At 42.3% G+C, this 15,687-nt stretch overlaps 1 protein-coding gene across 9 annotated transcripts in view; it reads right to left on the reverse strand.

Moving 5' to 3' along the window:
* The window catches only part of WDFY3 (WD repeat and FYVE domain containing 3), a 296,640-nt gene that overhangs the window by 135,620 nt on the left and 145,333 nt on the right, over nt 1-15,687 (reverse strand). For all 9 annotated transcript variants that reach the window (XM_043545050.1, XM_043545054.1, XM_043545049.1 and 6 more), the window contains one exon: nt 6,168-6,361. In XM_043545050.1, the coding sequence (XP_043400985.1) occupies nt 6,168-6,361 (194 nt within the window). The remainder of the gene's footprint in view (nt 1-6,167; nt 6,362-15,687) is intronic.

Here is a 15,687-nt window from a genome sequence, read left to right on the forward strand (position 1 = left end):
TGTTGGGCCCACCCAGCCCTTTGAGCCCTCACACGGGACGTGAGAGTGTCCAGGGCACGGGTGTAGAGGCAATGGACACTGCTGGCTAAAAAAAGTCGAATCTCACATCCACAGGGCGCGTGTGCACTAAGAGCGGAATCCATGTGGACAACCACTCTAAGAAGGTGGCTTGATTTTTCTCTCCTTATGAGGTAACTATGAGTTTGGTTGAGTAAGTGCTGAGATACTCTATTAGGCTTACTGAAGAAAATTTAAGTTTCCTTACTAAATCTGACTCTTCATCAAATAGCGTCTTTAAAGATTTTATTTCCCTTTTAAAAGTCCACCATAGAAGATGAAAAGACCATTTTGTAAAACTAGGTTGCTCTATGAATGTAGTACTTTGCCGCTACTCTGAGGTTTAGGTGGTGAAGGATGACTTTTTTTTTTTTATTATGAGCACATTGTGGAGAGCACAAAGATTTTGACTGCAGTAAAACAAGTATTAGTTTTTTGGACTTAAAAGGAGAGGATGAACAAAGAGTTACTCTGTCATGATGAAACTGGAAGTTAAGCTTCATGCAGAAATAACTTACAACTCACTTTCCCGCCTGGCAAAGTGGTGGCAATGAGAAAGGAGTACGTGACTGACGGAAAGTATAAGTGTCACCTTGGAGCTGAAAAGGAGTTCGCATTATTGTTTGCAGAACTACAGAATGCCCCATTCAGGAATAAACTCTGATTTGAGGTCTAAGTCTTGAATTGGTATAAATAAAATGACACACATGATAGCAAGTCACAAGGATGCCTTGTTTCATAAAGAAGTCAAGAGCTTCTAAAGCAGCTACCTGAACTCTGAGATGGCTTCAAATTGGGTCTCAGTTTAAGCTAATGTACAGAAATTAAGAGAGCTTTGTATGACACAAAGATGTACAACGCTGCAAACACTGAAGCAGCCAAAGGGTTTCCAGACATTTTGGAAGCCTCTACACACAGAATCCAACTCCTTCTCCCACAGCTAAAAAACAAAGGTAAAAAGTGTTAAAAATCTTATTTCTGAAACTTAAGTGAGCAGACATAATTCTGAATACTCACAGGAAGCAGGACGGTTGACTACAGTGGTGTCATTTTTACATAGATAGCTTTTAGTCCAGCCACATTAAAGTTTTTGTTCACTCATTTAATCCCTTGACTTTGTTTCAAGAGTGGAAGGAAATCTGACCCAGTGCTGGGCAGAGAACTCATTCATTGCTGACGCTGTTCGGATCATAAAAATCAGGTTCAAGGTCCCTTTTAGAAGCACTGCCTAACTTGCTTGCCAGCAGGGTCCTTTAAGAACAGCTACATGCTCAGCTACAGGGTTTATGTTGAAATCACTAAGAAATGGAAGCATATACTCTGGGGACAGAAATGAGTTTCTCAGCTTCAATTTTTTTGACTTTTATAATGATGATGGTATTCTCTACTTATGGACCTTTTCAGAGAAAAGCCAGAGTAAGATTTTATTTAAGGATTCAGAGGTTGGAAAACTACACACTTTTTAACGCTGTTTTAAAAGTAACTACAAAAGTCGCAGATTTTTCATCTTCCTACAGGATATCAGGAGACTATCCTCACTAAATAATCTGCCAATGGCATCCAAATATGAGATAACTTTAGAAAACTCCAAGAAAGACCAAAGAGATACTTGGTCTTCTTATTTTAATCAGAACTGTAATCCAACTCTACATCCTTAACCTTTGCTTTGTGCTTGTAGGTCACTGAAGGTGGGTCAGATTCCTCCAAGTCATTGGGAACGGTGCTGACTGAGCACACAGATAGCAGGGAATCAGTTGAGTCTGAGTAAATTGAATAAAGAAAGAGAGCTCAGCAGGCAAAGTGTGGACTAGAACAATCAGACAATATGTTGAGGTACTGAACAACCACAGGTGGATTTAAGGAAATTGAAATGGTTCAAGCTATTGAGCAGAATTTGTGGGAGCAGTGGGGGCTGAAGAGATTTCCAAGGCAAGAGGAACCAGAAATCTGGCAACCATTTTGATAGTGACACCTTGAAATGGAAGAGCGGTACAAGACTCCCACAGTTAGCCAAGTGCTTACCGACCTCTAACAAAGCTATCAACACTTGGGTCGGACCAAGATGTTATGGTAGATAGTAGCCTGTCTTGACCTCCCTGCGGAGCACCAATACTGAATGGGGCAGATGGCTTGGGCTACCTGAGACTAACTTCTGCTGTTACATATGGAAGGACAAAAATTAGAACAGAAAGGAAAAAAAAAAACCACTAGTTAACAGAAAAAAAAGGAAAGTCGAACCTAACTGCAGGATTGTGACACCAGCCCTTGGATTCTAGTACTAAATTACCTCTGTTGTACCATTATGGGTGAGAATTACCCAGTAAATTAATGCCTCTCAAGGTGAATGAGAATTCCCACAGCCTATCAGCTAAAACAAGGTGATGGCTTAACTGAATGTTAGCACAAGCAAGTTCTAATGTAAGAGCCAAAGATTGCAAACTATGCGTGGTCAGTCTATAAATTACTTATTGAAAATACTCTTAAAGCCCCCCTACAGATATCAAAACTAATGTTCTGCAACATAATTCGCTAACTTAACTAGTTTTCTGTCTTTCATTGAATTTCTTTTACTTGACATGCCAACTGATTGTCACAGAATCTTAAAATCATAGAACTGGAAGGGACCTCGAGAGGTCATCTAGTCCAGCCCCTTCCAGTCAGGACAGGACTATATTATCTAGACCTTTCCTGATAGGTGTTTGTCTAACATGTTCTTTAAAATCCCCAACGATGGAGATTACACAACCTCCCTAGGCAATTTATTCCAGTGCTTAACCACCCTGACAGTTAGGAAGCTTTTCCTAATGTCCAACCTAAACCTCCCTTGCTGTAATTTAAGCCCATTGCTTCTTGTCCTATCCTCAGGTTAAGAACAATTTTTCTCCCTCCTCCTTGTAACAACCTTTTACGTACTTGAAAACTGTTATCATGTCCGCTCTCAGTCTTCTCTTTTCCAGACTAATCAAACCAAATTTCTGCAATCTTCCCTCACAGCTCATGTTTTCTAGACCTTTAATCATTTTTGTTGCTCTTCTCTGGACTTTCTCCAATTCATTCACATTTCCTCAAATATGACACCCAAAACTGGACACAATACTCCAGTTGAAGCCTAATTAGTGCGGAGTAGAACGGAAGAATTATGTCTTGCGTCTTACTTACAACACTCCTGCTAATATATCCCAGAATGATGTTTGCTTTTTTTGCAACAGCGTTACACTGTTGATTCCTATTTAGCTTATGGTCCATTATGATCCCCAGATCCCTTTCTGCAGTACTCCTTCCTAGGAAGTCATTTCCTATTTTGTATGTGTGCAACTGACTGTTCCTTTCTAAATGGAGTACTTTGCATTTGTCCTTATTGAATTTCATCCTATTTACTTCAGACCATTTATCCAGTTTGTCTAGATCATTTTGAATTTTAATCCTATCCTCCAAAGCACTTGCAACTCCTCCCAGCTTGGTATCGTCAAAGCAAGACACATTTAATGTCAGAGCTTTCTAACAGACTAACTCCAAGAGAAGAATTTATGAGTTTTTCATTTCTACATGCTCCATTTAAAATTGAAACGTCTGGATTCAGTGTACTAGTTCTCAGCTGTTCTCTACAGGGCTAATAGTCAACATCTGACTTCACGAAAAAGAGTGTTAAAATTTTAATCAAATCCTTGTACATTGTTAATTTCTCTTAAATTCTAGCACAAAATGAAAAAAAAATCTATTCAGTTGAGTTGAACTTTACGAGATGAATCATGGAAGTGTACGGCTGGAAGGGATCTCAATAGGTCGTCTAGTCCAGTCCCCTGCACTCAAGGCAGGACTACGCAATAACTAGACCATTCCTGACAGGCGTTTGTTTAATCCAGCGGTTCTCAAACTGTGGGTCAGGACCCCAAAGTGGGTCATGACCCTGTTTTAATGGGGTCGCCAGGGTTGACATTAGACTTGCTGGGGCCCAAAGCACCAGAGTCCCACAGCCCAAGCCCTGGGGCTGAAGCCCAACCCCGAGTCCAAGAGCTTCAGCCCTGGGTGGCAGGGCTCAGGTTACAGGCCTCCCACCTGGGGTTCAAGCCCTTGGTCTTCGCCGCCCCCTGCAGGGGTGCGGGGCTTGGGCTGAAGATTTGGTCTCCCCTCATGGGATCGTGTAGTAATTTTTGTTGTCAGAAGGGGGTCTCGGCACAATGAAGTTTGAGAACCCCTGGTTTAATCTGTTCTTAAAAACCTTCAGTGACGGAGATTCCACAATCTACCCAGGCAATTTGTTCCAGTGCTTAACTACCCTGACAGGAAGTATTTCCTAATGTCCAACCTAAACCGACCTTGCTGCAATTTTAGCCCATTGCTTCTTGTCCTATCTGCAAAGGTTAAGAAGAACAATTTTCACCCTCCTCCTTGTAACAACCTTTTATGTACTTGAAAACTGTCATGTCCCACCTCAGTTTTCTCTTCTCCAGACTAAACAAATTATTCCCCCATCCCCCTATTCTTTCCCCATAGGTCTTGCTTTCTAGACTTTAAATCATTTTTGTTGCTCTTCTCTGGACTTGCTCCAATTTATCCATGTTTCCTGAAATGTGGTGCCCAGAACTGGACACAATACTCTAGTTGAGACCTTATCAGCCCAGAAGGGAGTAGAAGAATTACTTCTCGTGTCTTGCTTGCAACACTCCCTAATACATACCAGAATGATATTTGCTTTTTTTGCAATAGTATTACACAGTTGACTTAGGGCTCCTTTGAGCAGCCTCTTTAACAAAGTAATTTTCAGATTCTGAGACAGACTATAGATAACCCTTTGCTTCTCAAATAATCTGAATTATTACCAGTAACAATAAAGTTCATTATCAGCCTGTTCCTGATGTATCAATATTTTCTGAATAGGTAAATAATTGCTTCTGTAGTTGAGTAATTGAAACTTGCAGTTTGATAGTATGGTATTTGTATTCAAGTGAAAATCAAAAACTCAAAGCCTTAATGTGATACCATTAAAGCTCTCTCGAAGGCACATGTTTTCAAAGATCACATTTTCATGTGCTACTACACCAAAAAAATGTAAACCATCACCCTGGACAGTAGACATCACTACTGAAAAAGTCTAACTGAGTGATATACACATCATACACAATTTCACCACTTTTCTCTATGTTTAATCTTCTACAACTCTAAAACGTCTACGCGTTACCTAATCTCTATACAAGAGACCTTAAAATTTTTAAGGTTACATTAATATCCATCTCACCTAACCAGCAATCAGCTCACAAAATCTAAAGAGTATTTGTATGTAAAGCTAGTAGTGAAAGATGAATTCTCCATATTTTCCTATACTTATTGGACACATTTCCACCATGGTCAGGGCTTGTGGTAAACTGACTTGGGCTGAGAAAACAGTGTTCAGATCCATATCAGGTTTAAGTTAGAAGTTGAGCCTCAAGGATGCATCAGGACTGGCAATGAAATGCTGTGGACAGTTTGGATTAAATGAAGGCCTCTTCTAACTGAAAACTCACGGGTGTACCTATTCTTATGAGATTTCAGCTGTATTTGAACCAGAAATTAAACCCTTTCTAATTTAGAATCCAACACAAATCAGGCTAAGATTAGAGGAACGAAACAAGCCTCCAGCTCAAAAACTGGGGGTTTGTTCTCCGTGATCCAGTTTTGGCCCAGATCTAGTTATAAAATTTTCATTTAACAACAACTCTGGCTATGTTTACAAAAAATGAGATTTTGCCAAGGAAAAATTCAAGTATGGCACTAAAAATATGCTTCAGTTCGTGTGCGTGTTACGTTGTTTTTTAATTGTACCTAAATAATTTCTTAAAGCCAGATGGAAAGAGACTGCTTTTAGAACTTCATTTCCCATCCACCAGTAATTATTACACCTAATGATAACAAATGTAATATATACTGGTCTCTTTTTTGCCAGCTGTGTTTAAAAATTTGAGATCTGATTTGTATAAGATTTTAATTTCTAAGTCACTGAATTGTTTTCAATATCTGAATACCATCATGCATAAAATAAAAGTAGTTCTACAGTGTATATTTTAAATTTTTAAAATTGGAATTTCATAAGTAGTGTAGGAGTGGAAAGTATTAAGTTTTATTGCACTTACCCGTAATATATCTGTCTTCAGTTGTAGTTCTGTAGGTGGAGCTGAATGCATCAGCCCTAATAAAGTGCCCATATCATCATCCCCACTAGGTGACAACACCAGTTGCTGGATAATCATCAGTGCATGCTGTCGGCACTGTGGATACTTCACTATATTGTGTACACACCTTGCACCACCAAACTCCCTGAAAATACCTATAGCGTAAGAAAAAAAAAAAAACGGGAGAAAAAACACAAGATACTGTATCAAAACCTTGTATTTGTTCAAGGGCACTATCAGCGTATAACTGAACATAAAATGCTTCATTCTTCACCAGTACAAATTCAGTGACCATTTTCATTGGTCACACAGAAGTTTACAACAGCTTTTTATATGAACATGAGCTGATCACAGTTAACTGGAATTCTAATTATATTCTCCCCTGGAATATTTTATGTTCAAAGTTACCGTTGGGGTAATTTTATAGTCCAATTCTAAGAATTTCCATGTCACTCTTACAGAAGGCTTCAACACTGGTTATTCACTTCTTTCATGCTACAGTTCAAAGAGTGGTGGGATGGACCCATATTATTTTTTCTCTGACCCATGACCATAGAAAGGGTAAACTGTTAAAAAGCAGTGATTGTCATAATATGCTTGTACAGTTCTTAACACAACAGGGCCCCAATTCTAATTAGGCTTCTGGGTGTTACTCTGTAACAAATAAATTAGTAGTAGTAGTAGTAGTGGTACTAACTGAAGATGGGCTCAGTCCTTTTACAGTATTTTCTACAACCTAATTCCCTGAACATGTAAAAATCTAATCATTCAGGGAGGACACCTACACTACATCTAACACTTTAAATAAATAAGTAACATAATATAATATCAATAAATTTAAATAAAAAAACCAGTTACTTTGTCTTATTACCTACTCCCCGCCCCCTCCCTTTTAAAGTAAGGGTTAACAAAAATTCAGAATTTTGTTTTCTTTGAAGAGGGGGTCTCAATCATTTCTCCTTTCATTTTCCCAATCGTTAAACAAAAACGTGTTTAAAGAGGAGGTTACTCACCTGTACAGTAACTGACGTTCTTGGAGATGAGCGTCCCTGGGTGCTCCACTGTAGGTGTCGGTGCGCCGCCACACCGCTATTCAGAGATTTTTACAGCAGTACCCGTATCAGCCGCACATGCGCGGAGCCTGCCTCACATACCAGTCTTGTCTTAATAGTGCGCATGCGCGGCCAAACTCCTCAGTTCCTTCTCTACAACGGAGGCCGCCCCAGCTCCGAAGTAGAGGGGAGGATGGTGGGGAGTGGAGCACCCACAGGGACACTCATCTCGAAGAACGTCAGTTACTGGACAGGTGAGTAACCTCCTCCTCTTCTTCTTCAAGAGGTGTCCCTATGGGTGCTCCACTGTAGGTGACTGAAAAGCAGTATCTCTCAAGGAGGTAGGGACTTCGGATCTGGAAGGAATGCAGTAGACAGAACAGCTCTGTCCACATGCGTATTGGTAATGGGTCCCTGTGTAAGAGCATAATGTTTTGCAAACCTATTTTCAAAAGCTAAAATGGCATCTCTGGCAATGTCCTTAAAGGGGGACGTTATGTAGAAAGGCCACTGCGGCCGCCATGGATCCCCAATTTTTGCCCCAGATCTCTAAGTGGCCCTAAATGAACTCACAACCCTGGGTTTAGCAGGCCAATGCTCAAACCACTGAGCTATCCCTCCCTGCAATGGTTCAAATGGTTTTGGGTTAGGCATGTTAAGACTAAGGGGAGGTCCCAGGATGGATTAGACGGTTTGATGCGTGGGTATAAGGTTTGGGGTCCCTTAAGGAATCACTTAGTAATGGGATGAGCAAAGATAGTCCTGTCGTCGATGGCATCACAGAACATTGTAATTGCGGCCAAGTGGAGTTTGATGGGACTGAGGGAGAGTCCAGATAATTTAATCTATAATAGATAGTCAAGTATTAGTGGGAGAGGCACGGAAAAAAGGAGCTTTTGTGACAACCCACCAGTGTGTAAATCTTGTCCAGTTATAAAGGCAGGTGGTAAATGTAGAATCTGTTGTGCTATGAAGGAGTACATTTTGAACCTGCTCTGAGCAAGTTCACTCGGCATGAGAGAACCATGAAGGAGCCAAACCTTGAGGTGTAACATGGTTAAATTGCGGTGGAGTAGTAGACCCTGTTGTTGGGACAAGAGATTCGGGCAGAGGGTAGTGGGATGGGTGTGGAAAGCGACATCATGGTAAGGAAAGGGTATCATGCCTGTCTGGGCCATGTGGGGCCATCATTATGACCCTGGCTTGGTGTGTTCGTATTTTTATCAATAATTTGTGTATGAGCGGTATCGGGGAAATGCATACATTATGTCGGTGTTCCATGGGAACAGAACGCATCCCCCGAGGAGTTTGCCTAGTTCTGCTTTGGAACAAAATCTTGGGCATTTCTTGTTTGCTGCAGTTGTGAAAAGGTCTGTGGTTGGGTATCCCTATGTGTGGAATATGTCTAGTACTATATCCTCGTTTAGTTCCCATTCACGGTCTATGGGAAATCTTCTGCTGAAGTCGTAGCAGTGGTATTGAGAGAGCCAGGTAAGTATGAGACACCAATTCCATCATTTCATCGCTTATGTACAAAGGAAGTGGGATCACCGCCCTGCCCCCCGTTTACATAGATGATGAAGGCAATGTTGTTGGACATTATCCTGATACGTTGGTTTTATATGAAAGGAGAAATTGGAGGCAGGCATTGCGTATTGTTCAGAGTTCTAGATGTTGATGTGAAGGGATGTCTCGGCAGGAGACAAAAGACCCTGGATAGTGTATTGGGGCATGTGTACTCCCTATACCGTAAGGGATGTGACTTTAGTTAAGACAACCAATGGGACGCCCTGTAGAAAGGGGACCCATAGCAAAGGTTGTGAGGCAATGTCCACCAGTGGAGAGAGTCCTAGACTCTGGGAGGTCTGTATAAAAGTTTGTTCAAACCATGGACATTCAGTCTGTAGACAGTGGAATCCAACTATGGAAACAGAGGCGAGCTTTCCTGACTACAAAACTGCAAGAGGCCATGTGGCCTCGGAGTTGCAGGCAAGCTCGTATAGCCACTTGTGAACTGTTGCACAGCTTGGGAATGAAAAGGTTGATAGTGTTAAGAAGGTGGAGTGGGAGAGATGCTATTCTTTTGCATGAGTCGAAACGTGCTGCTATGAACTCCAGTTGTTGGGTGGGACTGAGTGAAGATTTTCTTTGTTCATTCGCAGGCCAAGAGCATGGAAACAGTGGACTGTCCGTTGTCTGGATTGAATGGCTTCTTGGAGAGTCCTGGCTTTGAAAAGACAGTTGTTGAGGTAAGTAAAAATTATGATTCTCTATGAGATGAGCTGTTATGACTGCGACGAGTTTGGAAAAGACAAGTTTTTTTCCAGTCGAGAGGCCAAAAGGTAGGACCCTGTACTGGTAGTGTTGTGAGCCCAGAACGAAGCAAATAAAATGTCTGTGGGCAGGATGTATGGTCACAGGAACATAAGCATCCTGCAGGTTGAGGGCTGAAAATCCAATCTCCCTGCTCCAGTGCTGGAATTATGGTTGCAAGTGTCACCCTTTAATTATTATTAATTTTATTTAATAAATTTATTGAGGCATCTGAGGTAGAGAATGGGTCGTCATCCCCCAGTTTTCTTTTGTGTTAAAATGAAATGGGAGCAGAACCCTTTTCCTCTGTGTTGGTCAGGCGCTGCTCCTAATTGGAGGAGATGATGAACCTCTTGGTGGAGCAGTTGTTTGGGGACCAGGGGTGGGGGTGGGGGGAAGAAATGGGCACTGAAGTAGGGATGATGTTTTCTATACTGTTGGTCACATCTTCACATTTGCTTGTTAGTGGGAGGGGGCTGACATGGAGCCGATGAATTGGTATGGCGACATTGATATCCTGGTCACGGATGTTGTTGTTCACATGGTCTATGACTTTCTGGAGTATACAGTGGGTAGCATGGATGTTGATAAGGTTGGTATCTGTATGGTCTCTTCCTATTTGCAGGGGTTTGCATACAGAGAGACCATAATGTTGCTCTCAAGTCCTTCATGGAGTGAAGCACATCATTGGTGTTACTGGCAAATAGTTTTGCACCATCAAAAGGGAGATCTTCTATGATATTCTGAACCTCGCAAGGAAAAGAAGACTATGAAAGCCATGAAGCTCGATGCATCATGACTGCTGTAGCAGTGGACCTTGCAGCTGTGTTAGCAACATCAAGTGCAGCTTGTAGTGCGGTACGGGAGATGATTTGTCCGTCAGAGACTATGGTTTTAAACTGATGGTGTTATCTCCCCCCCCCCCCCCACTCTGGAATGTCATCAATAAAGTCCATGAGTTTCTCATAATTTCTGTGGTCATGTTTTGCCAGAACGGCCACATATTTAGATATCCGGAATTGTAATGTGAACGAAGCATACACTTTACGACCAAGCAAGTCCAGCCTTTTACTGTCTTTATCAGTTGGGGTAGATTTGGGAACTGTTGTTTGTTCTTTTGGTTAGCTACCTCTACTACCAATGAGTTTGGCGCTAGGTGAGTAAAAAGGAACTCAGACCCTTTGGAAGGAATAAAATATTTCCAGTTAGCTCGCTTACAGGTAGGTCTGGTAGTAGCCGGTGTCTGCCATATAGTTTTGGAAGGATCCATAATGGCTGGATTTATAGGTAAAGCAATCTTGGATGTGGAAGAAGGTTGCAGGATATCAGTCAACTCATGCTGGTTTTCAGAAAACTTCCTCCAGATTAATCCTCAACTCACTGGCGACTCTTTTGAATAGGTCTTGAAATTTTAAGAAATCATCCAACAGTGTTGGTGGTGAGGCAGTGTAGCCTCATCCTGCGTGGATATGGGCTCCACAAGGGTTGGGGAAGCATGTGTAGCATGTTCATCAAAGTGTGGAGTAACAGCTTGTTGTTGTGTCTCATTCATAGCCATACGCACTGGTGGTGGCGGCGGCGAGGTGGCATTGCTCCTATTTTTGGCATCTTGGGGATCATAGTGGAATCACTTATATGGTGCTCATGGACCCCGTATTGCCACTGACCGGGGAAAGGCATAGGTGGTGCCATCCATAGGTTTGTATACCAGAGAGGGAGGTCTTTGATGAACAAAGACCTAGATTTTCTGTGACAAGTGCTGTTTTGGCTCTGTGACTGAGAGAACTGGTATGGTGAAAAGTCTCCCTGCACTATAGCTTCCTCATCACTAGAAAAGTGAGATACAGCCGGAGACAGGTGTCCGGACTGCATGCGAATGTCTGGAGAAAAATAGATGTCAAGTAGAGGTAACTGTAGGTTAGGCGACACCTGTAGGGCTGGTGAACCAATGAACTGTGGTGCCCGAGAGCCTGTGTGAGAGAAACCCTCTGTTAGGAGTGCTTGTGGCACTGGAGGGTCGTTCGGCATGGACGTTCTCTGCACCATAGCGCTCAATGCATTCGCTGAGGTCGGTGGTGCTGGGAAGGTAAGAGCAGCCCGGGTCTGTTGCGGCAAGATCCTCTGTGCTGGCACAGTGTCCATTGCGGTGCCAGATGGTGCCATGAGAGAAGCAGGCAACTTGAAGCCTCGGCACCAGGAGCTTGCGCCATCACCGCAGCCAGAGGTGGGATTAGCGCGATGCCAGGGGAACCAGCACATGAAAGGTGCTGAACCAAGAAAAGGTCTGCATAGAAGAAACAGACCTGCTCAGCAACCTTTTTGCTTGCAATGTTTCCCTTATGGGTAAGGGAGGCAGGTGTTTTTTTTTTTTGTCCTTTTTGGAGGTGGGAGGGCTGTGGTTCACTGAGGAGCCCGTACCTGGGTCAGAAGCAGGTCCAAGTGACTTCTGTCCAATAATCATTTTCAGGTGGAGTTCTCAATCTTTATGTGCCCTGGATTTTAATTTGGAACAATGGGCACATTTTTGAGGAATGAGGGACTCCCCCAGGCATTTTATACACTGGGAGTGACCATATGAGATAGGGATGGCGTCCCTGCACGTAGTGCACTGCTTAAATCCTGGGGAGCCAGGCATATTAGCGTCGGCTGGAGGCTGAGAGGAACAAGCAGGAACAAATTTTTTTTTTTTAGAAAGGGATGAACTTATCCAGTAACTAAGTGCTAAAGTAAGGGAAAAAAGGACGTAGAATGGGTAAGAGAAAAAGTTTTAACAAGTCTGCTGTAGGTCCGACTCCGGCCGGGGACGGCAGAGAAGGAACTGAGGAGTTTGGCCGTGCACGCGCACTGTTAAGACAAGACTGGTATGTGAGGAAGGCTCCGCGCAGGTGTGGCCGATACGGATACTGCTGTAAAAATCTCCGAACAATGGCGCAGGGGCGCACTGACACCTACCGTGGAGCACCCAAAGGGACACCTCTCGAAGAACCACCTTTGGTTCCACTCATAATACAAAACATGTGTTGACAGAAGGCCACCTTCAGAAGGCAGGCCAGAGTTGGGGAAAACTTCAACCTCATCTAATCTTCAACATCATTTTGGATTGCCTCTAGGTAGGGAATCTTAACAGTTGCTTTCTGTATTTAAAAGCTCTCTTTTTTACTTTTGGGTCTGCCACACTTAGAGTGATGGACCAGAGCACACATACTGCTCCAGCCCTGGTGACCGCCTGAGCAGCGGACAGTGCAGCTGTCCCTGGGGCCGCTCCAGCAGCGGCCGGCGTGGCTGTCCCTGGGGCCAGCTGCTCAGGCAGCCCTGGGGACAGCCACACCGGCCTCTGCAGAAGTCACGGAAAGTCATGGAATCCGTGACATCTGCAACCTCCATGACAGACATGGATCCCTAACGATGATCCATTGTTTTATCATTGAAACAGACGGTCACCTTCAACAAGCAACAGCCTCTGGCAACCTGGTATGCCACCGGTCGAGCAATTGCTTTCTTAAGCTTTTGTTATTCAAAAAACTGGCTATTAAACCTAAGAAAAAATACAGTATATGTAATAGCTTGAGATGATGTTAGGAACTTAGCAGGGGCCATACTGGAACTGATCAGTGGCACTTATTCTAATACTTCCAATGATGGCCTATGCCAGATGCTTAAAGTAAAACTCCCGTAATGCACATGAATAACCATGAATAAACTAAGAGGGACAATTTTCTTCCTGACCCTCAAGGATGACTTGTTTAAGTACTGAAGCATGAGTATTAATAACCTTTGTAGCTAGGATAACAATTAGTTAACTCCAGATTACTTTCTTAATTAATGTATAAGAGTATAAACCTTCTTCTTTCTATCCATTTCCAATTTGTTCCCTCCAGCTCTATCTTATGTCTCTTGGATCTGATACTAATATTAATGGACATGGTAAAATGAGAGGCTGATTGGCCTTTGACACAGTCACAGAGCTAACGGCACCTCTCTCTCTTTTGTGGTCTCTCTGGATATGTCTATACTGCAATTAAAAACCAACAGCTAGCCTCTGCCAGCTGACTTTGGCTCATGGGGCTTGGGCAGTGGGACTGTTTCACTGCAGTGTTGGCTTCTGGTCTCGGGCTGCAGCCTGAGCTCTGTGACCCTCTCACCACACAGGGTTCTTGAGCCTGAGCACCAGCCTGAATTCGGAAGTCAGCTCTGCAATGAAACAACCCCACAGCCTGAGCCCCATGAGCCCAAGTCAGATGGCATGGGTCAGCCACAGGTTTTTACTTGCAGTGTAGACATACCCTCTGAGCACATTCCGTCAGGTGTCAGGCCTCGTGGCTTTACATATCCTGGGGTGGAATTTTGCAATTCTCCTACTTCTAGACCAGACCCTGGGCTACAGTATTTTATATGTACCATTCTGATCCTGCAGCTCCAACTGAGATCAGGCACCTGAGGGTCTTCCCTTCAGGAGTTGGTCACCAGGCAGCCTTCTTAAGATAAAAGTACGATTTTAGCAGTAGGAACAAAGCTTTGAGAGAAAATGAATTTAAAAACAGGCTACATATATGTCATCTTACCTAAAGCCCTATCATCCTGTGATGGTGATCTAAGTAGGCCTACCTTTTAGAGACACCCCCAGCTGGTGCTGTATCTCAGGCTGGTTCCCCTGAACTACCATCACATCTCTTTTGAGAGAGGGTGCCTTTCAAACCCTGATACAGTTCTTTGGTTCTTCTGTGTTCTCAGACTTTGACCCTTGTTGTCAAAAGTAGTCCACCTAGGCTTTCCAGGAAATCAAGCCAGAGTTCTCAGAACCAACAGTTCCTGTTTTGTCCTTTAGCAGTCCTGTTTGTTGCGGGGTAACTTCTTGAGACACTTTTTCCATCCTCCTCATTTTTCAAGATTCATTCCTGTTCATTACCAATACAGTCACACAGAAAACACCCCTATCAAGCCCACCACAATATTAATAAATTATTACATACCAGCTAAAAATCCATCGGACACACCATTCATTATTATATACTTATACTATATCTCCTCTTAATCTCAAGTAATCCTGATTCTTTAAATCTCTCCTTGCATGGAAGCTCTCCATAACAAGTATTTTTTGTCACCCTTCTCTGGTTCTTTTCTATTTCTATTGTGCCTTTTCCGAGATAAAACAATCAAAACTGAATACAACATTCAAGGTGAAAGCGTATAATTAATTCATATAATACAACTGTAATATATCCTGTATTATTCTTGATAACCTCCTTAATAGAGCCTAACTTGCTTCTTTCATCCATCAAGTTGCTCAGCATGATTTTTTTTCCTCTTAAGAGTTACAACTTGTCAGTATGCTTGAGTAATCTAATTTTCTCTTCCAAAGTGCGCTGAGTTGCATTTGTCTGCTTTTAATTTTATCTGCTATTATATTTTCCAATTACCTACTGTAGTTCCATTAGTTTCTGGTGGAGTTCCTCACAATCTAGTCTTGTCATACTTAATTAATGTTAATAAATAGCAATTCTGGGCACCATACTAGACAACCTTGTCTTCCATATAATTGACCACCAAAAAACCTACAACAGACACTGGGATTTTCCAGTATTAACCTCTTTGCATGCTGACAAATAGGCCTCCATTTACTACTTAGTTTCCTATGTCTTGATTTTATGTTCCACCTTACACTTTACCTTTTTCTTCACAGCCTCCTACTTTGCCTAAGTTACTATTTCTAAAACAATTTTCAGTGGATTCAAGGTTAGCAAGACCTATTTTACCCTTACAGATATTTTGATGGAACAAAAGTCAGGAATTGTAAGATATACTAACTGCATTTCAGACACCTTGCTGAAACCATCACACATTATTCACACGAATGTGATCAAGTGTTTCCCTTAAATTAATAAGGGAAAAATATCTGCTACATATACACAACATAATATTTTCAAATGATACTTAGTGTTCTAAATTGCCAATAAAATTTTACATAAATTGTCTGACATTAATTCTGATGCTTAAGTTTTCAGTTTCCCTTTTTTCTACCCCTAAAGAAACAATCTCAGTCATCCAAGTGTAAAATAGTACCTGTAACAACTTCTGACTAGCAACCACATTTTCACTTTTGCATATCTCCAAAATGG

Source organism: Chelonia mydas, chromosome 4 (assembly GCF_015237465.2).
Source record: "Chelonia mydas isolate rCheMyd1 chromosome 4, rCheMyd1.pri.v2, whole genome shotgun sequence".
NCBI lineage: Eukaryota > Metazoa > Chordata > Testudines > Cheloniidae > Chelonia > Chelonia mydas.